The 27,876-nt window shown below is 41.3% G+C and overlaps 1 protein-coding gene across 8 annotated transcripts; it reads right to left on the bottom strand.

Annotated features, from left to right (window-relative positions):
* Window positions 1–28: 28 nt before the first annotated feature.
* cfap161 (cilia and flagella associated protein 161) lies at window positions 29–27,876 on the bottom strand. 8 transcript variants are annotated; one of them, XM_069910643.1, is made up of 9 exons: window positions 27,736–27,815; window positions 23,686–23,766; window positions 13,183–13,351; window positions 12,971–13,060; window positions 7,286–7,524; window positions 4,451–4,532; window positions 4,126–4,284; window positions 1,592–1,665; window positions 29–578 (listed from the first exon to the last, which is right to left on the bottom strand). In XM_069910643.1, exons 3-9 carry the CDS (start codon window positions 13,258–13,260, stop codon window positions 368–370), a joined length of 933 nt encoding a protein of 310 aa, XP_069766744.1. In that variant the 5' UTR covers window positions 13,261–13,351; window positions 23,686–23,766; window positions 27,736–27,815; the 3' UTR covers window positions 29–367. The 8 variants fall into 8 exon arrangements, with proteins under 8 accessions (XP_069766744.1, XP_069766743.1, XP_069766746.1 ...); XM_069910642.1 differs by lacking the exon at window positions 23,686–23,766 and having other exon boundaries at window positions 27,736–27,825; XM_069910645.1 differs by lacking the exon at window positions 23,686–23,766 and having other exon boundaries at window positions 12,971–13,034; window positions 27,736–27,825.

The following is a 27,876-nucleotide window of genomic DNA, read 5'->3' as shown; positions in this document are numbered from 1 at the left end:
ATTGAAAGAATCAGGGCCACAAATCCAATCACATTTTATGTATTTCCTTAATGTTTATTTTGCTATTCAGATGTTTTCATGGAAGAAGATAACAAAGTGCAATTAGCTGGTTTACTTAAAGAACATGGTTATTATTTTACCTCCGCTTCTCATTCCTTGTTGAGTTTTGATTACAGTAACAATAAGATTCTGCACAAGTTGGAGAAGCTTGGAGATATTTTCTGATTGATGACATTTAAGACTCTATGAACCAAGTTCATAGAAGAAATCATCCAGCTGGTTCAAGATAAATTCATTTAGGGGAAGGGGAACAAATATCTTTCTATTCAAATGATTCATGGCAGATCATTACTTTAACACGTGAGCTTCACTTTGGAGAGGAGCAGTCAGATGAGTCGTGGCTGTGCTTTTTCTTTGCCTCTGGGTCTTCACAAGCAGGTGGAGGCAGCTGCAGTAAGGTTCCATGAGGGACACTGGGATCCCCAGTGACAATTATCCAGTGATTCGAGTCTTCTTCAGCCCGATGGGTGTCGAGAAAGGTATGCGTAGTGATTTCATGCTCTCTTCCAAACATTGTCCTGCAAAAACATCATAAAATTTGGGGGATTTTAGATATGATTATTTATTCTTTTAACATATGAAGAGTATTAACAAAAATAAAATGTTCTCTCAAAACTGGGCTCACATGGTTTCGCTGTTAATTGTTATTTGTTTGAATAATTTGGGAGGAATTAATGCAGTCAGTGCAACAGATGGTGGCATTTTAATCACGATTTTTAATCAGTGCGGGTCCATTTTTTGCACTGAAGTACAAGCTGGCTGTGCTGACAGAAATAGACGGGTGAATAAATCCCAATCTGATCCTTCCCCTAATTGTATTTCTTTATTCCTCGCTGAAGTTTAAAGGGCTACCTTTTTGGGGTGACTTGGAAGTCACAAGCAAAGTTCTTCCCTAATTGCCCCTGAGAAGGTAATAGTGAGGCACTCCTTTGAACCACTGCAATCCCTGTCACTCCCACAATGTTGTTGGATAGAGTTCCAGGATTTAGACTCCATGATGAAGAAGCAATTCCAAGTCAGCATGATATGGGACTTGAAAAAGAACCTGGAGATGGTAGGGTTCCCATGCACCCGCTGCCCTTATCCTCCTTGGTGGAGGAGGATGTAGGTTTGAGCAGTGCTGCAGGCAAGTCACTGAAGCAGGCTTTGTAGATGCCACTTATTGCAGATGCTGTGCAGAAGGAACGAAGGGAATGAACTATGGGATGAAAATCTATTAGGATGGTTTATCATGCATGGTGCTGAGGTTCTTAAACTTGTTGGTTGAATTCAACAAACTCCATCAGCTTTCCATTGCAGATCTGATTAAGACTGGCAGGTATTAGGAGAAGCAATGGTGAACCTGAAGAATTTTTACAACAACCCAGCAGCTTGGTTGTGGGCCACTCTGACAGAGATGTTTTCTTAAAATTTCAGATTGCTCACTGAAGAGTGACTGTGCACGTCTGCAGCACCTTAGCAGAATCTGTATTCCTCACGTGAGCTCTGAAATCCATTGTTCATCTGTTGAACTTAGTAGAGCAATACCTACCAGAAAGAGTGATCCTGAAGAACTGCTAAAGCCTGATTTGTACGAACATGGTTGATAAGTACTTTTACATTTGCCTAGAAAAATCAGAAGTAATAAAATCACGTTACCAAGGCCACAACTAAAGCAAACAATGCACTTTGATTGATTTCTTTGCGGGGGGGGGGGGGGGGGAGAAGGGGGATTAAAAAACAGAAAGAAATGACTTACAATGTATACCAAATTTGTATGGAGAGCTGTGCAGAGTTTGATCTCTTTAATATCAAGGTGATATAAAAGCATTGAAAAATGTCCCTACATTCTAAGAATGTGAATGTGACTTTTGGGGTGGCAGGATATAACTGGTAGAGAGCCACGAAGATCCAAGCTTGTATCTTGGCTATTTACAACCTACATCTCTGACTGAGGTGAGAGGGCTGAATCTAAGTTTGTTCTTGAGACAAGGATGTGAAGAGGACAAAGGAAGACAGCAAAGGGACAAAGATCAGTTAGGTTATTGGGCAAGAGAAATGCCAAATGGTATATGACGCAAGAAGGCATGAAATGAGTCACCTGCGTAGGAAGATTGTAAAAGCTGAATATTTTTGAAGATGAGTGACTGGACCTAGTCATGCTGAAGAATTTCTTGGCCTTGAATAATTGGCATGTTAGTTGACCATAAGGATATTGGAATTTAAGAGTAAATTATGCTAGAATAATTAAGGATTCTGTTCAGGCTACACAATATATACTGTCTATGGTTCTGTCTGATCAAGGATAAGTGTATCTTAAAGGAAGTGGAAAGAAGACTTGATTCCCAGCATGACAGGGTTGTCAAATAAATAAATAATACGCACCTTCCAACCGGATGGCATTAATATCAACTTCCCCATTTTCTGTTAAATTCCTCCCCTCCCCATATTCGTCTGTCTCCAGTTCGTTTTCTTTCTCTCTCTCTCTCTTCCCTTTCCTCTGTCTCCTTTCACAAAGCCAAAATCAATTCTCAGCTTTCCAATTAACACCTTTTGGCTGTTGTCCTTCCCCCCTACTCTCCCCAGTCTTTAATTCATACCACTTTCCACTCTTTGCTTATACCCTGAAGAAGGGCTCAGGCCTGGAACATAGGTAATATATCTTTACCTCCTGTGGACACTGCGAGACCGGCCAAGTTCCTCGAGCATTTCTGTGTGTTTTTACACAGAATATTAGCCTTACATTTTCCTCAAGTTCAGAAGAACAAGATGATGTGAATTTATTGAAACACAATTTTTACAGTGTGAGCAGGAACCTCCTGGTTCCTCATGTTGGAGACTCCAAAACTAGAGTACAAAACTTGAGTTCCCTCTATGCTCAGAGGACTGGATGTAGCGTTGGTGAATGTCTTCATGATTGATTTTGATGACATTGTAGGTACGAAGGTGTCACTGGGATGAAAAGGTGAAAAATGTAGAAGGCTTGTGACCTTCTCTGCCTTCTGTTTATTATGTTCTTAGATTTAGATTGCTAGAATATTGATTCAGCATTGATAAAATTATGCAGAATGTATTAAATTTACCAATGTTCTCCACTGAAATCAAGGTAAATTATTTAATTGGAAAAATCACTTAATTGACTTAAATTTAAACTACATATAAAAATCACAAAATCAATGAAACCTTGCATATTTTTCACATCGACTAATAACGTTGAAAGCCACACTTAAGAGTTAGACCCTAAAACAATCAGTTTGTTTTATTTTGCAATTCCCATTGACAATGGCCTGTATTTTGGAGGATTACATAGTAATCCTTAAAAAGCATATTTTTAAAATGTGTCTTTGGCATCCTGGGATGATGCCTGTAAGAATTCCTTAATATTTGTCCAGTTTGATAAAAGCATAGATATGTGAAGCCAACAGTCCATTGAACTGATACATGGAAGAATATACATCGGAAAACGTGAAGGGCCCACTTGATCTTTGAATGTACAAGCATACTACTGTATTACTTTGTCAACAAAACAAATTCTGCACCAACATATCTTGCCTGTGCTAATGAATGCATTACATGAGATCCATGCCATGTTCAGTGTATAACAATGAGGTAAATCAAATACTGTATTTACTGATTAATTATTAAATTTTAAGTTTCTTACAAGACAGAAGGGCAAACCTACGTCAGCTCTCGGCACAATCCCATTAATCTCATTTCCCCGTTTTTTTTCCCTCCCTGCAGCATATTCTCTCTTATGCACCAGTCAACTCTCCTTGATTCTCCCATTGGACACCTACATGCAGGGTCATTTACAGCTGCCGACCAACCTATCAATCAGCATATCTTAAAGGTATAGGAAGAAACCAGAGCACCCAAACCATCTCCGGAAAAAAAGTGCAAAAGGATCAAATCTGACTTGCCGGAGCTGTAGCTGTTAGACAAAATGTCAGAATGGATAACTTGAGACTATTATACATATCTAAAGTTTAAATTATGAAAACTTTACTCTTTGGAATATTAAAGAAGGCTTTAAAGTTAAATTTAATCAATAATTCTCAATCCCTCACAATTTTAAAATGTCCATACCTGCACTGGGTATCCATCGTATTCAAGCCGCATCTGTGGGTCCAAGTATAAGACCTGCCAACAACTCAGGAAAGAGAGCTGACCTGTCAGATTCACAAGCTGCATCCGAGACTTTTTGGCATATTTCATAAATAATTTCATATCGCTTGTTAGATATAGCTGTAATAGAAAAAGCATTTGCAGCTCAGTCAGAACACGTAATGAAACAAACAGTTGCAAAGGTTTCCCTAAATCTTTTCTTCCAAGTATTTAATGCTAAATTTACAATAATTGTGATTTTTTTTTTGAAACATCAAAAAATGATTGCAATCTTGCATTAAAATACCTGGCCAGCCATCCCTTCCATTGTTCTGAGGGCAAAACTCTGTCCATATCGAAGAGGGTCACCATTGCAACTACCATCAACACTGATTGGGGAAAAAAAGGATGTGAGTTTATGAAACACAAAGAAATCACCAAAATTATAATAAAACCAAAAAGTGCTTTGCAATGCATTTTATTTATTAGCTTCAGGTTTTAAGTTAAGCTATTCAGTTGATCATGGCTATCCCTTGAGGTCAAGAAAGATGGTCTTGGTTCCATTTTCCACAGAGCGAAGATGCCTGTGCATGCTTTTGTTTAACATGTACTTGATGTTGCACTCCGAGAAGCACACAGTACTTCACAAATCAATCAACTGATTCCAATGGCCTGGAAACCACGATGATTGGAGATGATGGGCTTGTTGCCTTCATCCGCCTTCACAGCCGCTGAGTTCAAAGTAACTTCATCCACTTGTTCCATTGTTGAGGACTTGGTTGGATTGTTCTTTGTCAGGGATCTCATCCTCAACCTTATCGCCATGGGTGGCCCTGCCAGGAGCATAGCTCCAGACACCATTGCTCTAGGGATCTCAGGACCACACAAGGTGATAATCCACGGAGAAGTTATTAGAAACTATATTAGACAAATGTGTTTTCACTTTAAAAGAATTACAATGCAAACTACTTAGAGTTGATTGATGCATCAAGCTGCTTAATTTATAAATGGTGAAATGGCCATTTTATACATGTATACATCTAGTCGAGTCCACTTTGATTTTCAATACAATGGAGAAAGGGTCAGTGGATGACACTTCTGACCACTGATTCAAAGGGCTGAACAGTGTCTTTCTGAGCTGTGACCTTGCAATGGTTTACTACACTCATTTAGGAAGTGTTTTCTTGTAGAACTGCCGCTAATGGGATGACACAAGTGTTACTAATTTGACTCTTGCAAAGTCTGACACTCCTTTGCAAAATGAAATATCATCTTGTCTTCTAAAGTTTGTAAATCCAGCAGAACTTTCATGATTAAATTAAAATAATTAGAACAGAAAATATGCAAGTTCAAGTCATTTTAAGTTAAATTCACAAAATGTGAATTACTTTTAAAATAATTAATTTGGGTAGAAATTGTTTACAGATTGCATCTAAAACAATTGGAGAAATAATAGTCTTTTTTTTAGATTTCACATTGTATAAAGAAAACTAAGCAAGCTGCCTTTGAACCTCTTGCTTTTAGATCTTCTCTTGTTTTTTTTGAAAGGCACACATTGATTATTTCTCCCAAGCCTTCAGCTTGGCTTTCTTTTTCACCAAACTGACCTCATCAAAATTAGAGCCTCACCAGTAGTTCGGAAACTAGTCTTCACCTATTGGACAGATTGCAGTGATTTTTTTTTGTTTTAACTTAGAGACACAGCACAGTAACAAAGCCCTTCTGGCCCATGAGCGTGAGCCACCCAAATACATGTTTGGAGGGTGGGAGGACTCCGGAGCACCTGGAGGAAGCCCGTGCAGGTCGTGGGGAGGACATACAAACTCCTTACAGACAGCACCAGATTCAAACCTGGGTCACTGGTGGTGTAATAGTGGTGCACTAATCACTAGCTGTTCGGCTCCGAATCATGGGTCCTCTACCGGCACCACCTACGGCTCCTAGAACGCTTCCACCAGCGTTGTCTCCGCTCCATCCTCAACATCCATTGGAGCGCTTACACCCCTAACGTCGAAGTACTCGAGATGGCAGAGGTCGACAGCATCGAGTCCACGCTGCTGAAGATCCAGCTGCGCTGGATGGGTCACGTCTCCAGAATGGAGGACCATCGCCTTCCCAAGATCGTGTTATAGGGCGAGCTCTCCACTGGCCACCGTGACAGAGGTGCACCAAAGAAAAGGTACAAGGACTGCCTAAAGAAATCTCTTGGTGCCTGCCACATTGACCACCGCCAGTGGGCTGATAACGCCTCCAACCGTGCATCTTGGCGCCTCACAGTTTGGCGGGCAGCAACCTCCTTTGAAGAAGACCGCAGAGCCCACCTCACTGACAAAAGACAAAGGAGGAAAAACCCAACACCCAACCCCAACCCACCAATTTTCCCCTGCAACCGCTGCAACCGTGTCTGCCTGTCCCGCATCGGACTTGTCAGCCACAAACGAGCCTGCAGCTGACGTGGACATTACCCCTCCATAAATCTTCGTCCACGAAGCCAAAAGAATCACTAGCTAACTGTGCCACCTCAAATAAAGTGCTGTTACTTCATCCATTTATATATGTATTTTTTCACACGGTGACATCCATTCTTTAAACTGTGTCATTTACTAATGGAAAAATGAACATTACTCTGTATCTTTAATAAAGTTACGCTGTTAAATGTTATATTTTTATTATAGGCTTATGTTGTGATAGCATCACCAGTGGTTTATTTCTTAATTTTTTTAAATTTAGAGATACAGCACGATAACAGGCCCTTCTAGCCCACGCTGCCCAAATACAACAATTAACCTACAAACCCGTTACAATTTAGGAGGGTGGGAGGAAACTGAAGCACCCAGAGGAAACCCAGGCAGGACCCGGGGAGAACATACAAACTCTTTATAGACCCATGTCACTGTAATAACGTTGCACTAACCACTACGCTGACTGTGCCTCCTCTATTAATTCTAGATTCAAAAAGGACCAAACCGATAAAAGTATCTGCTGAATCTTTCCAGAATGTTCTGCTTTTATTTTAGATTTCCTACATCTGCAGTTTTGTTTAGCAAGTATTAGTGAAGAAATATTTTTCTGTAAAATATTGACTACTAATAAAACAATCACTTTTTGTTGAGTGTTATTGCAAACTAAAGACTATACTTGCCTTGTAATACAAAAAGTATTTCTGACACAGGGGGTTAAGTTCCTGCTGCCACACACTTCACATGGTGAATCGATTTGTCCGCTTCCCATAAATTTGCTTTGATCGACATTCATAGTCAATGCCATGGGGGCACGAGGCAAGTGGATGCGGCTAGTATGATTGTGTTTGTTGCCAGGATTAACAAGTAACACGAGGTCACCAAAATGAAGATATCCATCACAACTTTTGACAAGCTCAGTCTAAATAAATTAGAAAAGATGAACAATAACATTATAGATAATTATCTCTCCCCCCCACCCCCCACAGTTTATAAATAATATACTAATAAAGGCTCTTACTAAGAAGGGTTAAGAAGACACTTTAAGAAAGTCACCCCAATGGCGACCAGCATCAACCAGCTCTTCATCCTGGGTGACGCTATTGCTGCTTCACACACAACTTTATTCAAACAGCTGCTATGAGCAAAGCACGACCAAGGCATCCGCTGGCTGAATATTTGCTCCCATCTTCACCAAAAGCTTACGTGTTACTTCAGAGAATATTCACTTTTTACAATTTTAAACTTACTTTTTTCCTCGATTTTTTTTTGCCAGTTGTTTGAGGCTGGCAGTTCCTTGAATTTCAGATACCTGGGGATTTTCCTTTATCTGTTAATGAAAGCAGTAGTTTCTAATGTGAAGTAAAAATCAAATAATAACTGCCTGGAATTTATTCCAAATATAGAAATGCAGTAGAGCAAAATCAGCCATTTCAGTACCCTATTCCCGTATTCTCCTCATATTAAGGACAATGTCTACCTTATTCCTGAATGTATTTATTGACTTGACTTCCACAGCTTCATCTCTGTCTGGTTGAAGAAAGTTCTCCTGATCTTGGTTCTCAACACCTGATCCCACTGAATCTGTGACCCCCTCCTAAGTGGGTGGGAACAAGTGCCAGAGATGTGCAAGTGGATTAGAATGGAGCAAAAGCTGAAGCAGCCTGGGAGATAACCGAATGGAATCGAGAAAGCAGCAGAATGACAGTGAATAGATTAGAGAGTCGGCAATGCATTAGGTAGCAAACATGTGTATCTTCAAATTTACCAAATATATCAGTATGTCCAGTTAAAATAAAACATGTTTTTCGTGCATGGTTCATGGAAGAGGTTTGAACTGTAAACCTGGCACACATTACATAAAAGCTCCACATCACCGGTTTAACTAGTGATATGTAGGGAAAAAGCTCACCCAGAGTAAAATTAAAGCTTCTCACATGATAATTCTTACCTGGAACATGGGATTTCAACATAGTGACAAGACTCGACTGTTAAATTATTACTGGGTATCCCCTGTGGATTAACTCAGCCTTGAAGTTAACTGTAGCCTCTGAATGTATTATTTATACAGGTGATGCAATTTAGTAATGGCACTGGAGGGGAGAGGAGGAGATTAACCAGGAAGTTGCCTGGGATGAAGTGTTTCATTTAAAACAAGATCACTGGAGAGGCTTGATTCATTTTCCTTGGAGCAGAGGAGGCTGTTGGAGGTATATAATATTTTAAAGGGCATAGATAAAATAAATAGCATGAAACTCCTCCCCATGGTAGGACGTCTACAACTAAAGAGCATAGGTTTAGGGTAAGGTGTGCGAGGTTCAGAGAGGATCTAAGGAAAAACAATTGAACCTACAGGATGGCTGGAATCTCGAATGGCCTGCAAAGGTATAGTAGGTTATAGACCAGGTACTTCTGAATGAGATGAGCATTAATGGGTACTGCAGGGTCAGCATGGAGATGATGGGCTGAGAGCCTATTTCTGTGCTGCACGACTGACTCCATGTTAACGGAAGTGGCAAAACAGCAGAGGAAATTCTACTTGACACGTTTGATTTGTAAATTCCTTGCCCAACAAGGAAGGTGGCACTGATTCTAAAAATAGTGAAGGGCTAATAATAAGTAGTGGCACTGGGAATGCATGGCCAAGGGTGGTGGCAGAGGCTGATACAATATGGACATTTAAAAGACTCTTAGGCAAATGGATAGAAGAAAAATAGAAGGTCATGGGTGTGTGGTAGGGTTAGGGTTAGATAGGGAATGTATAGTTTGTTGTGTAGGTTTCTATCAGTCAGCACAACATCATGGGCCTTAAGGACTTTACTGCATTGTAATGTTCCATGTGAAATATGGAAGTCTGCAGACATTGTGATTGTAGTTAAAACATGCAGAAATGCTGGAGGATCACAGAGGTCTTGCAGTGTCCATATATATTACTGACATTTCAGGCCTGAGCCCTTTTTTAAGTTATAAGCAAACAGCAGAAAGGCATCAGAATAAAGACTGAAGAATAACAAGGGAGTGGGGGGAAGGAGTCCAGACCAACAAAAGATGTTAATTGAATAATGATGAGAGGAAAGGTGAAAATTGATTTTGGCTCTGTGGAAGGAAATAGGGAAAAGGAGAGGGAGGAGGAGGGAAAGGCAATGAGGAAGAAGGGGAGGGGTGGAGTTTAATGGAAATCAGAGAAGTCGATGTTAATGCCATCCAGTTGCAGGGAGCTCAGATGGAAGATGAGGTATTTCCCCAATTTGTGGGTGGTCTCAGTCTGGCAGTTCATGAGACCATGGACAGACATGTCAGCAAGGGAATGGGATGTGGAATTGAAATAGGTGGCCACTGAGATCCACACTATTACAGTAGGCCTAGCCAAGGTGCTTAACAAAGCAATCTCCCAGTCAGTGTCCAGTCTCTCCAATGTTGAGGAGATGTAACGTTTTATGTTCTGAGTTCTATGAAATAATATGTAAGCTTGTTGGCATTCAGGGCAAAACAGCCTGTTTGACTAGTACATAGTCTATTAGTTCACATCATTAACGTCCACCCCAACAATGCATCACCTCATTGTGATTTTTTTGACAGCATCTTCTAAACTTATAATTCCCACCACCCAAACGAATGAGGATAGCAAGAATATAATGACAATGAAGAGTTTATTGTCATACCCTTAAGTACTGATTCACTGAAATTCTTGCTTAGAACACTACAGCACAGTACAGGTCCTTCAGCCCTCAATGTTATATCATCCAAAATATTCCTTAAAACAAATATGAAACCCTCCCTATCCTGTAACTCTCTATTTTTCTTCCAACCATGTACCTATCTAAGAGCCTCTTAAATGCCCCTAATATTTCAGCCTCCACCACTACCCCTGGCAAAGCATTCCAGGCACCCATAACTCTCTGTGTAAAACAAACTTACCCCTGATGTCTCCCCTAAACTTTCCTCCCTTCCCTTTGTATTCCTGCCCATGAAAATGCCTCTCACAATCTTGTAGACTTCTATCAAGTTTCCTCTCATCCTTCTATACTCCAAAGAGAAAAATCCCAGCTCTGCTAAGCTTGCCTCATAAAACTTAATTTCCAATCCAGGCAACATCCTGGTAAATCTCCTCTGCATCCTCTCTATAGCTTCCACATCCTTCCTATAATGGGGTGACTAGAACTGAACACAATACTCCAGGTGTGGTCGCACCAGAGATTTGTAGAGTTACAACATGACACCTGAACTCAATCCCCCTATTAATGAAGCCCAGCATCCCATAGGCCTTCTTAATTATTGTATCGACCTGTGCTGCAATCTTGAGGGATATATAGATTTGGACCCCATGGTCCCTCTGTTCAACCACACTCCTAAGTAACCAACAATTAACCTTGTACTCAGTCTGGTTTATCCTTCCAAAATGCATCATCTCATGCTTATCCAGATTGAACTCCAACTGCCACTTTTCAGCCCAACTCTGCATCCTGTCTATATCCTTTTGTAACCTACGACAACCTTCAGCTCCATCCACAACTCTTCCAGCCTTCGTCTCCTCTCGTTGGCTGGTCCACATACTGTGTCAGGAATGCGTCTTGAACACACCTGACGAATTTAGTCCCATCTATCCCTTTTGCAGTCAGGATGTGCCAGTCAATATTAAGAAAGTTGGTTTCCCAAAAACAACAACCCTGCACCACTCCAAAATCTGCCTACTTGTTGCAGCTACTTTAACAAACAGCAAGTCTAAATTAAATGATCACACAAGAGAATTTAAGAATAATACAATAAAAGGATAGATAAATATTCAAAGTTACAGTTAGTACAAAAAAAGGTGGTATAGCCAGCTCTTTGGTGGTCCTGGAGTAGTGTTATGGTTCGGGAGGTAGGGGAAAGTTCAAAAGCCTGATAGTTGTTAGAAAAAAAAGCTGCTGTTGAACTTAGAGGTGAAGGACATTAGGCTTCTGTACCTTCTGCCTGAGGGTAGTAGCGAGAAGAATTTGTGCCCAGGGTGTTGGGAATCTTTTATGATGTGTTCTTTCTTAAGGCACAGATGTAGCTACCATCAGCTTCTCAAGCACAATGAGAGAATGTAAGAATGGAAAATGAATAAACGTGTGTGTGTGTAAACTATATTACATGTTATTCTAAACTTTTGTGGTTTCTGGTAATTTAATGATGCTGAAATACTCTGGACCCAAATTCCTGGAGGAAGTCAGATTGGGATGATCACTGGAGTCAGGGCTGACAATGGCAGCAAATTTGTCAATTTAATGTGTCTCTCTGTGAATCACAAGCAAAATCCTTCTCACCAATGAGAACATCTACAGGGAAAGCTGCCATCAGACAATGGCAGCAATCACCAAGGATCCACACCACCCAGCACATGCTCTACCCTCACTGCAACTCTCAGGAAAGAGGTATAGATTTGCACCACCAGGTTCAGGAACGGCTGCTACCCTCCTTCATCAGACTCCTCAACAACAAACTCAATCAGAGTTTAAGGAATCTTACACTTTGATTTTTTTTCTCTCTGTATTGCAGTTTGTTTACATTTCTTTATTTGTTTACATGTGTACATTATGTACAGTTTGTTTTTTTTTTGCATTACCAATAAGTAGTAAATCTGCCTCACTCACAGGAAAAAGGATCTCAGGGATGTATGTGATGACAATAAATCTGAATGTGAATGATGGCAAACATAACTTCCGTTTCTTCCAAATAAAATCCATAATATCACAGAAGGAGGAACAGGGATTGAGATATTTCTTCCTATGTAAACATTTTTGGCAAGATGAACATTAGGATGAACTGAGGGAAGCAAACACATCCATGCCAGACGTGGAAGGGATTTCTCAGTACTAAGTATAGCATCATAAGAATAGCAGGACCCTGAGACATTCTGTTTCTCTATGTTATAATATTTCATGCCAGTGGCGTACAAATGCTGCTTTTTCCAGTCAACGTTAACTGAAGGACCCAAAGTTATTTTCATTGCACAGTACTGAAGAGTATATTTACAACCTGGGCAGTCAATATGATAAAAGCCATTATGGCCTTTGATGCACTTTATTTTCTTCTATAACATAAGCTGAAACAGTTGTGTATAATTCTCCCCAACATTATCGGGGAAATGTAAATGGCTTTAAACATGGCCCTTCCAATCTGCAACACCATTAAATAGCAATGATTGATCATTAATATGTTACAGCCTATTTTTATCACCTCAAAAGCAAATAGATTTAAGCAAAATAACTTATTTTAGTGATGAACACAGATTTAAAGTGAACTGTTACAGGACTAAAATAATTCTAAACTGCACTCAATAACCAATGAATTAACTAAGAATTAAGATTTTTAAAAAGTGTTAATACTTGCAAGAGTTTACTCACCTTGTTCAGCAGATCATCTTTAAACGATCCTAGCTTTTGCATCAAAAGCTCACCACGTTCTTTCCTGTGAATGAAATCTTTAAGTATATCCTGTAAGATATATTTTTAAAATAATTTGTTTTCTGCCTTTTAGATCAAAAATATAAAACTTCAAGTCACCACACATAACTTTTCACATCATGCCTGAACTTCCAACCTATTGATTGACATACATTAGAGTTGTCCAACATTTGCTCATTCACAACTTCCTCCTTGAAACAGGCCAGGAAGCCATGTTGTTCATTGTCCATTCATGGGGATAATCAGAGACATGGCGGTGGGGGGGGGGGGGTCTTGTGTTTAAATGAAGGTCACAGTGGAGGAGAAATCTTTCTGTCGTTGCTACAGAGAAATCAGAGAAAAGGATTAGAGGTCAATCTACAGGACCATAAGAGTGTCAGAGAGGTTCACTAGAGTCTCCCTCTCCTAACACTACCTCCCCCCATCAATGTGATCGAATGGGATCATTATCTGAAGAGGGCACACAAAATCATCGAGGACCCTTTCCACTCAGCACACAGAATCTTTCAGTTGCTCCCTTCAGAAAAGAGATACAGGGCTATCAGAGCCAGCACCACCAGGCTGAAGAGCAGTTTCTTCCCATGGGCAGTGAGAACGCTGATCGGCCATCCAAGGAACTGCTCAACTAACCAGCCCAGACTCTATTATTCATGAAACAATATTTATTTAGTTATTTGTATAGATGAATACTTATCCTGCATATGAATTGTTTGTCTGTATGTGTGTCTGGTTATGTGTCTGCGCATTTTGCCCTGAGGACTGGAAAACCTTGTTTCGTTGCATTGTACTTGTGCAATCAGGTGACAATAAACTTGACTTGTGGTTTTGAGGCAAATTAAACTGCACTATCAGTCCCTAGGAAGAGGACAGGATGAGCTACAGCCTCAAGAATCTGAACATCTGGAAAGATCACCCAGATTTTCCAATGGATTTGTGGAAGCACATTGCTGGCTGTCTGAAGAAAGGCACAGAGGCAGTCAGTTCAAGCTCAGTCAGCACAAAGAGAGCTATAGATTTAACAAGCCATGAGGTTAGCCAAGGTAAGCTGCCACTCAGATTCATACAGATGCTATAATTACTACATAACAGTGTAAGGTTAGTCATCCATTCCTTGTATACCATGCCAAAGTCAAATTGAATTGGAAAATGACTCAGTTTAATTCCAATCCTTACTTCTTTCCCTTTTGGCACATCTGCTGGGGGCAATCTTTATGAACATTGACTAACTTTGCCTGACATAAGAGCTTGTTTGTCTTAATATACAATGGTGCTTGTTTTGTAGGGAGATGTCACTAACACTACTCATCCACATGGCAAGCATAACATCATGTGAATGTACTTTTAAAATCATTCTAAAACCTGTAAAATCAGCCTCTGTCCCTCTAAAAGCAGACTTCTTGCTATACAGAAAGAAACATTTGGGAGGATCAAATACACTGAAAACCCTGTGGGATTAAATTGGACTTTGTTGAGGATTCAAATCACATGGAATCGTTTATGTTGCTTTTGCAGAACAATCAGATAAAGTTTGATGGCTAAAACATACAACTGATGCAAAAGTAAAAATACTGGGCTGGAGAAACACAAACAGGTCACCTGCTCAGTTTCTCCACTTTACGTTTTTACTTCAAACAAGGTGTCTGCAGGCTTTCATGTTTTACTTACTTCTGTGTAATAATGCCTAATTCTAACCCATAGGAAGAGAAGCAATGAATTCAGTGAAACAGTTAAACTGTTAAGATTACAGAGTGTTATCTTAAGAGGTCGATAAAGCATCAAGACGAAGGTTGTTGAAGGACATGCTAGCTTCTGAATGAGCAATCAGCAAGCTTGGAGTAGAACAATTACATGGAAGATCTACAATCCTACTGATCTATGACGGTGCTGGCCTGGGTTCATCTGCGTCATTCCAAATGTAAATTAAGGGAAGACTAGGGCCTATTAATCCTCAAAAAGGTAACGTTTATGAAGGCAGATAACTTTTAAAAAATATTTTATTTTATTTTTTTTCATTCATATAACTAATGAACAATTATATAAAACAATTAAGAATTTAAAGTTAAGAGAGTTTCAATCATTACATGATGGTTATAATCCCTCCCCTTTCCTCCCATACCCTCCCTCGCTGAACCCCCCCCCCCCAAAGAAATTTATATATATAAAAAGTATAGCTAGTAATATAAAGAAAAGAGAAAGAAAATAGCTTCATGGATTGCTTGGAGAGTCGCTTTCTCACAGGACTTCAGCAAGATTGATATGATCAATTTAGGGAAGGAGATTGGCACAGGTCTTGAGAGGCTGGAAGAACACCACTGCATATTTATACCTAAAATTTGCATATATGGGCTTCAAATTTGCCAACATATACCATATTTAGTTCTCAAATTATATGTAATTTTCTCCAAAGGGATATAGCTTTGAATTTCTGCATTCCATCTTCACATACCCAAATGTGAATCCAACTTCCCTGCAATAGACTTCCCTGCCACAGTTAATGCAAATTTAACAAATTTCATTTGGTATATTGATAGTTTCAACTTAGGTCTTGCTTCTTCTATATTTCCCAATAAAAAATAAATTGGGTTTTGTGGAAATGTGATACCTGTAACTTGTTCTAAAAAATTCCCTAAGTCCACCCAAAAAAAGCTTCACCTTGGGACATGACCAAGTTAAATGCAAGAAAGTTCTTGTCTCCTTACCACACCTAAAACACTGATCCGATAAATCTGATTTCATTCTATTCAATTTCTGTGGTGTCAAATACAACTGAAATTATGGTAAACTAATCTATACCTTACATTAATATTATTTGTCATAAGATCGAGACAGAGATCTGATCATCTTTGCTCATCAATTATAATATTCAAATCCAGCTCCCACCTCTGTCTCGATTTATGGACTCCATGTTTAGTAGTTCCTGTTTATAATAAAAGATACACTGGAGAGGTGTAATGCACGTCAAAAGACTTGTTGATCCAAACCAAGGCTTTTATGAACTAAAAGACTGGACCATATCACAAGTAGGTCGACCAGTCCAGAATGACCTGGTCTGGCTAGGAGCAATCCTTTAAGACCTGCCAGTAGGTGTGGCTACACTCTCAGCCAATCACAGTCATCCTACACTACCATCTGTACATATACACATTGGTGATAGAATCTGTACTATCACATTAAATCCAGCTCCCACCTCTGTCTCGATTTATGGACTCCATGTTTAGTAGTTCCTGTTTATAATAAGATACATTGGAGAGGTAAATTTCTTAATATTTCCCCTCCTAATAAGAATCTCCATCTCACTACAAGAAGGTAACAGCTTCGCTGGACCTAACATCCCTCAAATATCCTCTCATTTGAAAATAATAAAAAAGTGTTATTGGATATTCCATATTTATTCCTTAATTGTTCCAATTGGCCTTGTTCATAACAATCATCAATATTTCTAATGCCTTTATGAAACCAAATTGATTAATTGGAAAATTGATTATCCTTTGAAAAAGGAACAAGGTACAAGGTAATTTTGAATGAGGCAATCTTGGGTGATATATTTCCTTTCATTCCAATTATGTCATTTCTCTTGTTCCAAACAGTAATCAAATGTTTCAACAATGGTGTTTCTTTAAGACTAATCATTAATTTTAATCCCATTTGTATATGAATTCCTCTGTAAATCTCTCTCCTATTTTATCCAATTCTATTTTAACCGATGCTGGTTTTCTGCACCTGCAGGAAAAGATGTGAGAAATCTCATTTGAGCTGCCTGTTAATAATTCTTGAGGTTAGGAAGCAGTAGGCCTCCCAATTCATATTTCCACATTAATATTTCCATAGAAACTCTTGACATTTTATCTTTCCAAAGAAATTTCCTTACATGTTTATTTAGTTCTTGGAAAAACCTTTGAAGTGATAATCTAGGTAGGATTTGGAAAAGGTATCATACTCTTGGGGCAGATGACCTTCTGAAGAAATTTTTTTGTAGCTATCTTCACAACATTGGGGAAGAAAAGAGATTGTTTGAAGGACGAAGTGCATGAAATATTTGATGGAATGAACAAGGTGATAGTTATCATTGGAGAACAATGAGATTCCAATTTTTGAAAGTCAGTATCTCATTGGGCTCAGACTAAATCTAACCTGGGCTGTTAAGAGAAATGAGGGAAGAAATAGTGAAGAATTTCCAGTTGCCCATAATTTCAGCCAAGCAACGATTTACATTATACAAAGATGGCAGTCAGCATTACATTGGTAATAGGCAAATTACTGGAAACATTTCAGTGTGAGACACTGTTAATCATCATTTAGAATGATCCTAAATTTAGGTGCAAGTTGATTGTAATCATTTTTTTTGTACTGAGGAAGTAAGGCTAAGAACATTTAATGTAATTCATATAGATTTTAACAAGACTTTTGATAAGGTCCCACATGGCAGACTAGTCAGTAAAGTAAAACTCCAAAATATCCAAAGAAAAAGATGAGCCTTATCTTTACTTAGCTTTGAACCGTTGAACCATAGAACACTACAGCACAGAAGCAGGCCCTTCAGTCCATGCTGAACTATTATTCTACCTAGTCACAATGACCTGCACTCAGACATAGCCCTCCATATCCATGCACCCATCCAATTTTTCCTAAATGTCAAAACTGAGCCCGGCTGGCTGTTCTTTACTCTCACAACCCTCTGCGTGAAGCTCCCCAAAATGTTCCCTCTTTCTCACCTTTCACCCTTAACCCACATCCTAAAGTTCTTGTCTCAGTGGAAAAAGCCTGCTTATGTTTAGTCTTTCTATACCCCTATATATATTTCTATCAAATCTCCCCTCATTCTCCAATGCTGTAGGGAATAAAGTCCTAACCTATTTCACCTTTCCCTGCAACTCAGTTAAAGTCTGGGAAACATCCTTGTAAATTGTCTCTGCGCTCTTAATCTTATTGAGAACTTTCCTGTAGGTAGATGATCAAAACTTCACACCACATTCCAAATTTGGTCACAGCAATGTCTTATAACTTCACCATAGCATCACATCTCCAATACTCAATACTTTGATTTATTGAAGGCCAATGTGTCAAAAGCTATCTTTACGGCCCTTATCTTCCTATGATACCACTTCCAGGGAATTTTTTGTGTAGTGACAGGATTAAAGAAGGAATGGTCAAAAACTATAATTGTGATGGAATGCATTTCCAGTAGACATTGAGAAGGACACAGCACTGTGTCTCTTGTTTTTTTGTGGTACATATGGATGATTAAGGAAAAAGTTGGGATAATGATTAAGAAGCTTGCAGAAAAAAGGCAAAAATGCTCTGTGTGTTTCATAATCACAAAGAAAAGTGAACCCTGCAGTAAAATATCATCAGTGGATAGAAAAGTGTTATTAAAATTCAATCCAGAATTGTGTGAAGTAATGTATGTCAGAAGGCAAAAAAAAAAGCCAAGGAAATAACCTCCTCCCTCACCACAGCTTGGGGCACCAAACAGGTCTTTCAAGTGAAGCAACACTTCACTTGCATATCTGCGGGAGTGATCTACTGCATCTGGCGGTCCCTTTGTGGTCTTCTCTACATTGGAGAGTATGGGTGCAGACTGGGAGATCGCTGAGCAACTTTGCTCTGTCTGCACCAGTGACAGAGACCTTCCAGTGGCCAACAACTGCAATTCTGCATTCCGCTTCCATACTTACATGGCCTCATGTACTATCTCACAAGACCATTCATAAATTGGAGGAACAACACTTGATTTTCTCTCAAGGTGCGCTCCAGCCAGATGGCATTAACATCAAAATCTTTGGTTTCTGCAAACCTACTCTCCATTCTCCCTCCCTTCCCTTTCCCCTTGTCTTCTTTCCCCTAGCTCCCCTTCCCTCTGTATTCTCTGAGCCATCCCTCCTCCTCCTCCCCCTGCTTGCTGGTGTGTTGTTAACCCCCCTTATCCACCAATTATCTCCTGCCTTTGGGACAGTGCTCCTCCCCACCCAACCCTCCCCATCACCTTTTTGTTCGGACGCCTGCCGACAATTTTTCATACCTTGATGAAGGACTCAAGCCCGAAATGTCGGTTATGTATATTTATCTTTGCTATTTAAAGAACTGTGAATACAGTTTGACCTGCTGTGTTTCTCCAACATTGTGTTTTTACAATAAATTACACAGAGGCCTGAAGGCAATTTTGGAGTTTTCAATTCCCTAAAGAGAGGCAAGGTCATAAAAAATACATATGGAATCTTTTCCATGAATAGATATAATTATGAAATGATGATGTTGGAATGGTATAAAACCTCAGTTTCATCATAGTTTTGGTCACCATATTACAGTAAAGTGTGATTATGCTGGAGAAGAATTTGTAAATTGGCAGCACTAGATAACATTATATTCAGAGAACAAATGGAGTTTTGTGTACTTTAAAATGTGTATTTAATCAAAATATATATTATGATAACCTGGTAAGAGCAGATTGGAAAAACTTGTTTCCTATAACACAGGGGTCAAACACTGGGGAGTATAAATTGTAGGTGCTTGTCAGAAGATTCACTGACGAGGGCTGGGGATTGAGAATTTTTTTTCTACTCAATGCTAGAATATGTGGTTGAAGCATAAAGCTTATATTGTATCTTAAAAGTACTTCGATGTACACTTGATGCCACAATTTACAAGCCAAGAGACCAAGGGCTAAAAAGTGAGATTAAGTTGGATAAAGGTAGAAAATGTTGGAAATGTTAAGTGTCACCAGGCAGCATCAGTGTAGAGTGAACAAAGTGAGAGGTGAAACTGCAGATGCTGGATTCTTAAGCAAACAGTGAGAAGTTCAAGGTACTCAGCAAGCCAGGCAGTACCTGTGGGTAGAAAATCTCAGTCAATCTTTTAGGTTGAGGGTAAAGGAGGAAGGGATGATATCAAGTATATCAAGTGAGAGGCTGAGAGAAGGGAAGAACCTAGGGAGGGACTAATATGTGATAAGGTATTGGACAGAGAGTGGAGGGAAAGACCACTGTGATGTGAAAGAGAATCAGAATTTGTCATGAACATGTCATGAAATTCGTTGAATGAGAATAGGTATAGACAAGATGGAAACAGTCCAACCAAACAGATGTGGGGGGTTATCTAAAATTGGAAAAATCAATATTCATGCTGCAAATAATAACTTAGGTTAATGATCTTTAATCAGAAGTGGAGATAGATAGGTTTTAATATGCAAAGAACCAGAAAGCAATTTTTCATTAAGTGGAAGGTTATAGATTAAATGGCAAAGGGGATAGAGTCAAGGGTCCTAAATTGAAGTTGAGATGTTAGTTCCAACAGTCATTGACCTACCATCTGTCCTTGATAAGTTCACCTCAATTCTTGGCATTCAGTGGAGCGGGTCTCCTGCTATTTGTACATAAATTGACTGAAAGGAATTGAAAGATTCACAAAAGTCAGGAATATCAAGGAGTAGCTGGAACTGCTGTGTTATTTCCACCCACATCTGATGTTTGTCATGAATTTTCTGTGAAATCAGTGCCTTCATTTCATTTGCAGAGGTGTCCAGCTTCTAATTCTAGAACATTTTGTATCTGCAACTTCAATTGGTTGATCTTGACTCGTTGATTTTTCTTGTAGCAAGGTTTCAATTGATACTGATGTTTTGTGCCCAGGCTAATTGGCATAACAAGGAGGATGAGACAGTGATTAATAATCTATCAAGTGACTGATCTAGCTTGGCCTACTGACAAAACAAGCTGCTGTTCCAGATACTTTATCAGGAGGTGAAGGATCCTGTTGAAGTTAACTTTCATCCTCTTGCTCATTACATCTTACCAGAGGGTTGAAATTTTTCTCATCCTGATGTTGAAGTAGTCCAGGAGCACTGGGATGTAGGCCAAGATTTTTACAAGATTGCTGCAGAATACCTCCATGGCCTCATCTGTAGCTTCTAGGTTTGGGCCCTATGCCCTATCATTGTGGTTCCATATGAAAGTGAGCCCCAAAAGGTCATACAGGTCACACATTGGCCTTGCACATAAAAGACTTTTAACCTTAAAACATCCAAGGCTTCCATTTTCTTCCAAAGAGAGTAAACATTACCTCAAGATACTATTCCTATCAGGTATTCTATACCAGACATTCTCAATGGGGACATTTAGGAGGTGAGGACATGGACTGAAATCATTAAATACTTTTTATGTTTATGTAGTCAGTAGGAGAAAAGTATGGAAGAAAACAACTAAACAACTGCTTCACAGGGAAGTGAACATTTAAACTTTGAGGAGGGTCCTAAAAGAACCATAGCCAAAAAGTTGAGAATTGAAGCTCTATTCTGTTGATGTCCTGGGGACCCCATCCAGCCACCAACTCTTCCCAAATGACTCCCCCACTGACCTCATCTCTCTTCTCTTCTCCATCCAGATCCTTTCTTTCAACAAATGTTTCCGAGCAGCCATTTCTAGCCACACCAATATCAAATATTAATAATATATCATGTTGTGGTGTGCTGTTAGACAGAACCAGACACACACAAGGCAAAGACTGAACAACAGGCTTTAATTAACAAAGACTTCCACAGAGCCAGGCTGGCTGTAACTCTGAGTGAGACTTTGGAGGCCAGCGCAGGCTTATATCCTGGAGGGTGATTGACAGCCGACCAGGTGGGGCTTGATCCATTGTCGACTGATTGACAGCCGGCCAGTGTTGTCCTGTCCCCCTTACACTCCTGCAGGTACAGAGATTGCCCCCTGAAGTAGGCTAGTGGTGTACCACCATACACGTATACTTTTAAAGTTGTCATTTCGCTCCAATGAGCTGTGACCATTTCTTTTTTAATGTCCTGAAGTAAAATTCATCCACTAGATGGAGTCTGTGTATTAATCATTGGATTCTAGTTTTAAAATGCAATACTGCAATTCAAGATATTTATAGTCTACAGGTCAAAAACTGAGAGTTTATTCACAAGGAACAATACGATATTGTAACATATTTATGAACAAATGTTTTAAAGTTGACAAGATAAGCATGAGCCATCTTGACAGCTTTCTCTCCTTTAAGTTGCAAAATTATGTTTGCAAGCAAATAAAAATGAATGTGGGAAGCAAAATGCAGAGTTCTGACTGCTGTAAACGAAACTGAAGTCCACTGAAAGATTCCCACCAAACAGAATGAAGGAGCAGCATCCTCCATAACATTTGGTTGGAGTGTCTGGTTGAATAATGGGTCAGTTTAACAAATTGTTCATTGGAAAATAAATGGGCTTTGTTATGGTAAAGTCTCGGCTAGATCAGTGGTTTTCAAACTTTTTCTTTGCAGTCATATACTACCTTAAATAATCCCTTACTAATCACAGAGCACCTATGGCATAGGAATTACTTAAAGTGGTATGTGAGTGTAAAAAAAAGTTTGAAACCCACTGTTCTAAGCCATGCTGTGCCAACTGTGGAAAAAAAAATTGGATGTTTAATTTGCTACTGGCATGGGAAAAAAGAACTTCTCGCAAAGATCTTCCAAAAGACTCACTGTCTGAGTGTCTGGCTAGTTTCATGGGATTCTGCATGAGGCCGCAATTTTACACCAACTGCAATATTCAGTAAAACATTACAAATTGTACTCAACAGGAAGTTATGCTCAGACATTGATTATGTACTTTACTCAAATTCAAAATATACTAAGTATATCTTGGACACTATTATGGGAATTTGATGAATTAAACATTTAGAATTGGGTGCGTCCCTGTTATAGATTGTGGCTGGTGAACAAACAACTATTTCCCGAGTAAACTCAAACAATTTCCAAAAAAGCTAAATTATAGAAATTGAGTTTTTATTCATCTAGCATAGAGGTGGGCAACTTTTAATTTTTAATTTAGTCATTCTTTCTTTGGCTTGGCTTCGCAGACGAAGATTTTTGGAGGGGTATGTCCACGTCTGCTGCAGGTTCATTGGTGACTGACAAGTCCGATGCGGGACAGGCAGGCATGGTTGCAGCGGTTGCAAGGGAAAATTGGTTGGTTGGGGTTGGGTGTTGGGTTTTTCCTCCTTAGTCTTTTGTCAGTGAGGTGGGCTCTGCGGTCTTCTTCAAAGGAGGTTGCTTCCCGCCGAACTGTGAGGTGCCAAGATGCACGGTTGGAGGTGATATCAGCCCACTGGTGGTGGTCAATGTGGCAGGCACCAAGAAATTTCTTTAAGCAGTCCTTGTACCTCTTCTTTGGACATACAGCACGGTAAAACAGGTCATTTTGGCCCACAAGTATGTACTGGGGTGTAGGTAAATTGGGCAGCATGGACTCATGGGCCGAAATGGCCTGTTACTGTGCTAGATGTCTAAATTAAAAATTGAAGTTTTACAGCAATTTGTCCTGTTTGTGAAGTTGGAATTTAATTTTTTTTAAAATCCAAGAGCTCCAATCAGATAATTGTTCACTAATCATTTTGCACTAGGGTTACTATTGCTTCTAATTTAATTCTATTTAATTAATTGTGGTGTTCCCAAGAGCTTGGTACTCAGATCATGGCTTTTTTTTCTCACCTACTATTATATAAACAAATAAGTGTGTGTGTTTGGCTCATAGTAATAAGGTGGTGTTATGGACAGGTATGTGGCAGATGAAATTTAGTGTTAAATGTGAAGTATTTTGGCAGGAAGAATGAGAAAATGCAACATAAAGCAGAATTCACAATTCTAAAATGGGAACTAACCTGAGATCACTTCTGCATTGTTCATTGAATATAGCAGGGCAAATTAAGAAAGTGGTTTGTAACACCTCAATGGATCCTGAACTTTAAGCAAAAAAGTCATGATGAACCATTGTGAAACACAGGTTCAGCCACAATTGGAGAATTGCATCTACTTCTGGTCAACAATTCTTGGGAAAGAAAGAAAGGATTTAGAAATGTTATGGAAGAGATTTACTAAAATTATTCTATGGATGAGGGCTTGCTGTCTCTTTGAGTATAGACAGCAGAAACAGGGTTTGCTTTCCTCAGAGCTTATGATGGGGTCTACTAGAAGTACTTAAAATTATAAAGTCTACAGCCAGGATAGAGTGAGACAAAGTTGTTAAGATGGTGAAAAGATAAGTGAGGGGGAAAAAAATTACATGGCAAGTGGCTATGTCATGAAATAAATTGCTAGTTTAATTATTGCATTCAAAAAGTATCTGGCTAAGTGTACAAGAGAAAATAATTTTCAGGATTCTGAGGAGAAGGTATGGAAGTACGACTAACTGCATTGCACTTAAATGGAACTGGAAAAGGATGAATGGACTCTCTGTGTTGTAACTATTTTGGTCATTCTGTTATCTTGATAGGGTTAGAGCAATAAGGTGAAACATGAAAGTCTGCAGATGCTATGATTGTAGTAAAGACTGGAAGAACTCAGCCAGTTTTACAGCATGCATAAGAGAAAAAGATATATTGCCGACATTTTGGGCCTGAGCCCTTCTGCAAGGAATACGCAAAGAATAAACAAAAAATAGGAAATCTCAGAATACAGACAGTGATGGTTTGTGGAGGAGTCCAGACCAACTAAAGGTGTTCATTGGATATGATAAAGGGAGAGGTGAGAATTGATTTTGGCTGTGAAAGGAGACAAGAGGGAAAAGGAAGAGAGACAAAGATGGGGAAAGGAAACAGGGGAAGAAGTGGGGAGGGGGTCTTAACAAAAGCCAGAGAAGTTTATGTTAATGCCACCTGGTTGGAGGGTGCCCAGAAATAAAATGAGGTGTTGTTCTTCCAATTTGCAGGTGGTCTCAGTCTGGCAGTGCATGAGACCATGAACAGACATGTCAACAAGGGAATGGGATGGGGAATTGAAATGGATGAAACATAGGATTAAAAGGTTAAGGATAGGGTTAGATTTCAGGACGAGGAAGACACGATCAGAGTTAAGGTAGTAACATTACAGGGATCAAACTAAGGCACAATATGTACTGATGCATGGGTTCAGAGAGGTAGGGCTGACAGGCAGATATGTTTGAAGGACTGGGTCTGAAACAGTCAGAAAAGGATCAAGAAGTCAGGATATTGGGTTGCCCAATAGTGCCAGCGTTAGCATTAGAGCTAATGATGCTTTTTATTCTCCTTGTTAATGGGATAGAGTCAAGGAGATAGGAGTAAAACACAAAATTCTGTAAAACACTGTGGTTGAAATAAAAACACAATGCTAGAGAAACTCAGCAGGTCAAACTGTGTCCTTCATATAGCAAAGAAAAATATACATAACTGATGTTTTGGGCATGAGTTCTTCATCAAAGTATGGAAAAATGTTGGCAGGCAACTGAAGAAAAAAGCTAAGGATGAGGGGTAGGGGGAGGAGTAAAGTCCCAAAGGCATGAAGCAATAGGTTAGCAAGAACTGGAGAAGTTGATGTTAATGCCATCTAGCTAGAGAGTCACCAGATGAAAAATCAGGTGTTGTTCCTCCAAATTACAGGTGAAGGAGATTGGATCAGGTTTGGTGAGATATGATTAGAGGGCTGCTTTAAGTAGAGATTTAGGGCCAAATTATATGATAAGGATTATAGAGATGGGGCATCATAGTAGAATTGGGTTTAGACAGGAACAGAATTTCAGGCCTGGGATTGATTTAGGATTATGACCCTAGGTTTGGGGAAAGAATCAGATAACAGATCAACAAAAGCCCAGAGATGAGAAAAATGGCGCAAGAGGTGATAACGATCATTGGGATAACTGGAGAATAAGGTAAAAGATAGGTGTGGGTAGGATGGGGGTGATTGGATGAGGGAAATGAGATGAGAGTTAGGGTTAGAGTGGAGGGAACGAGTAGGACAGAGAGGATTGGGACAGGATGAGGGAAATGAGAGTTGGGGTCTGAGTGGAGGGAATGGATGGGACAGGAGGGGATTGGGGCAGGAGGAGGGAAAGGAGATGACAGTTAGGGTCAGAGTGGGGGGAATGGGTCAGAGTGGGGGGAATGGGTCAGAGTGGGGGGAATGGGTCAGAGTGGGGGGATTGGGGTGGGACAGGAGGAAGGAAAGGAGATGAGAGTTAGGGTCAGAGTGGAGGGAATGGGTCAGAGTGGGGGGATTGGGGTGGGACAGGAGGAAGGAAAGGAGATGAGAGTTAGGGTCAGAGTGGAGGGAATGGATGGGACAGGAGGGGATTGGGGCAGGAGGAGGGAAAGGAGATGAGAGTTAGGGTCAGAGTGGGGGGAATGGATGGGACAGGAGGGGATTGGGGCAGGAGGAGGGAAAGGAGATGAGAGTTAGGGTCAGAGTGGGGGGAATGGGTGGGACAGGAGGGGATTGGGGCAGGAGGAGGGAAAGGAGATGAGAGTTAGGGTCAGAGTGGGGGGGAATGGGAGGGACAGGAGGGGATTGGGGCAGGAGGAGGGAAAGGAGATGAGAGTTAGGGTCAGAGTGGGGGGGGAATGGGTGGGACAGGAGGGGATTGGGGCAGGAGGAGGGAAAGGAGATGAGAGTTAGGGTCAGAGTGGGGGGGGAATGGGTGGGACAGGAGGGGATTGGGGCAGGAGGAGGGAAAGGAGATGAGAGTTAGGGTCAGAGTGGGGGGGGAATGGGTGGGACAGGAGGGGATTGGGGCAGGAGGAGGGAAAGGAGATGAGAGTTAGGGTCAGAGTGGGGGGGGAATGGGTGGGACAGGAGGGGAATGGGTGGGACAGGAGGGGATTGGGGCAGGAGGAGGGAAAGGAGATGAGAGTTAGGGTCAGAGTGGGGGGGGAATGGGTGGGACAGGAGGGGATTGGGGCAGGAGGAGGGAAAGGAGATGAGAGTTAGGGTCAGAGTGGGGGGGGAATGGGTGGGTCAGAGTGGGGGGGGAATGGGTGGGTCAGAGTGGGGGGGGAATGGGTGGGTCAGAGTGGGGGGGGAATGGGTGGGTCAGAGTGGGGGGGGATGGGTGGGTCAGAGTGGGGGGGGGATGGGTGGGTCAGAGTGGGGGGGGAATGGGTGGGTCAGAGTGGGGGGGGAATGGGTGGGTCAGAGTGGGGGGGGAATGGGTGGGTCAGAGTGGGGGGGGGATGGGTGGGTCAGAGTGGGGGGGGGATGGGTGGGTCAGAGTGGGGGGGGAATGGGTGGGTCAGAGTGGGGGGGGAATGGGTGGGTCAGAGTGGGGGGGGAATGGGTGGGTCAGAGTGGGGGGGGAATGGGTGGGTCAGAGTGGGGGGGGAATGGGTGGGTCAGAGTGGGGGGGGAATGGGTGGGTCAGAGTGGGGGGGGAATGGGTGGGTCAGAGTGGGGGGGGAATGGGTGGGTCAGAGTGGGGGGGGAATGGGTGGGTCAGAGTGGGGGGGAATGGGTGGGTCAGAGTGGGGGGGAATGGGTGGGTCAGAGTGGGGGGGGGAATGGGTGGGTCAGAGTGGGGGGGAATGGGTGGGTCAGAGTGGGGGGGGAATGGGTGGGTCAGAGTGGGGGGGGAATGGGTGGGTCAGAGTGGGGGGGGAATGGGTGGGTCAGAGTGGGGGGGGAATGGGTGGGTCAGAGTGGGGGGGGAATGGGTGGGTCAGAGTGGGGGGGGAATGGGTGGGTCAGAGTGGGGGGGGAATGGGTGGGTCAGAGTGGGGGGGGAATGGGTGGGTCAGAGTGGGGGGGGAATGGGTGGGTCAGAGTGGGGATTGGGGCAGGAGGAGGGAAAGGAGATGAGAGTTGGGGTCAGAGTGGGGGGTGGGATGGGGGGGGACAGGAGGGGATTGGGGCATGAGGAGGATATTTGGGCCCAGCTCCCGAGTTTGGGTTCATTATAAACCAGTGAGGGCCCTGGGTTTCCTCACCTGATCCAGGGCGATGTCCTCAAACCAGTTGTGGAGCAACACCGACGGGTTGTATGTTCTTTCGCCCATTTTCAGCCGAGGGGCGCCTGCGACCGTCCGCGGGGCCAGACTCAGCCGCGGGGCCTGCCGGGCAGCGTCCCA

This window comes from Narcine bancroftii, chromosome 14, assembly GCF_036971445.1.
Source record: "Narcine bancroftii isolate sNarBan1 chromosome 14, sNarBan1.hap1, whole genome shotgun sequence".
NCBI lineage: Eukaryota > Metazoa > Chordata > Chondrichthyes > Torpediniformes > Narcinidae > Narcine > Narcine bancroftii.
The sequence above is the reverse complement of the archived record's forward strand: the minus strand, read 5'-3'. Positions and strand labels throughout refer to the sequence as shown.

Coding starts and splice junctions, on each gene's coding strand:
- cfap161 (XM_069910642.1), bottom strand. CDS start 13,260: ATGGACAATGAACAACATGGCTTCCTGGCCTGTTTCAAGGAGGAAGTT. Junction 4,285..4,450: donor TGGAAGGGATGGCTGGCCAG/GTATTTTAATGC, acceptor TTTCTATTACAG/CTATATCTAACAAGCGATAT. Junction 1,666..4,125: donor ACGATGGATACCCAGTGCAG/GTATGGACATTT, acceptor TGATTTTTCTAG/GCAAATGTAAAAGTACTTAT.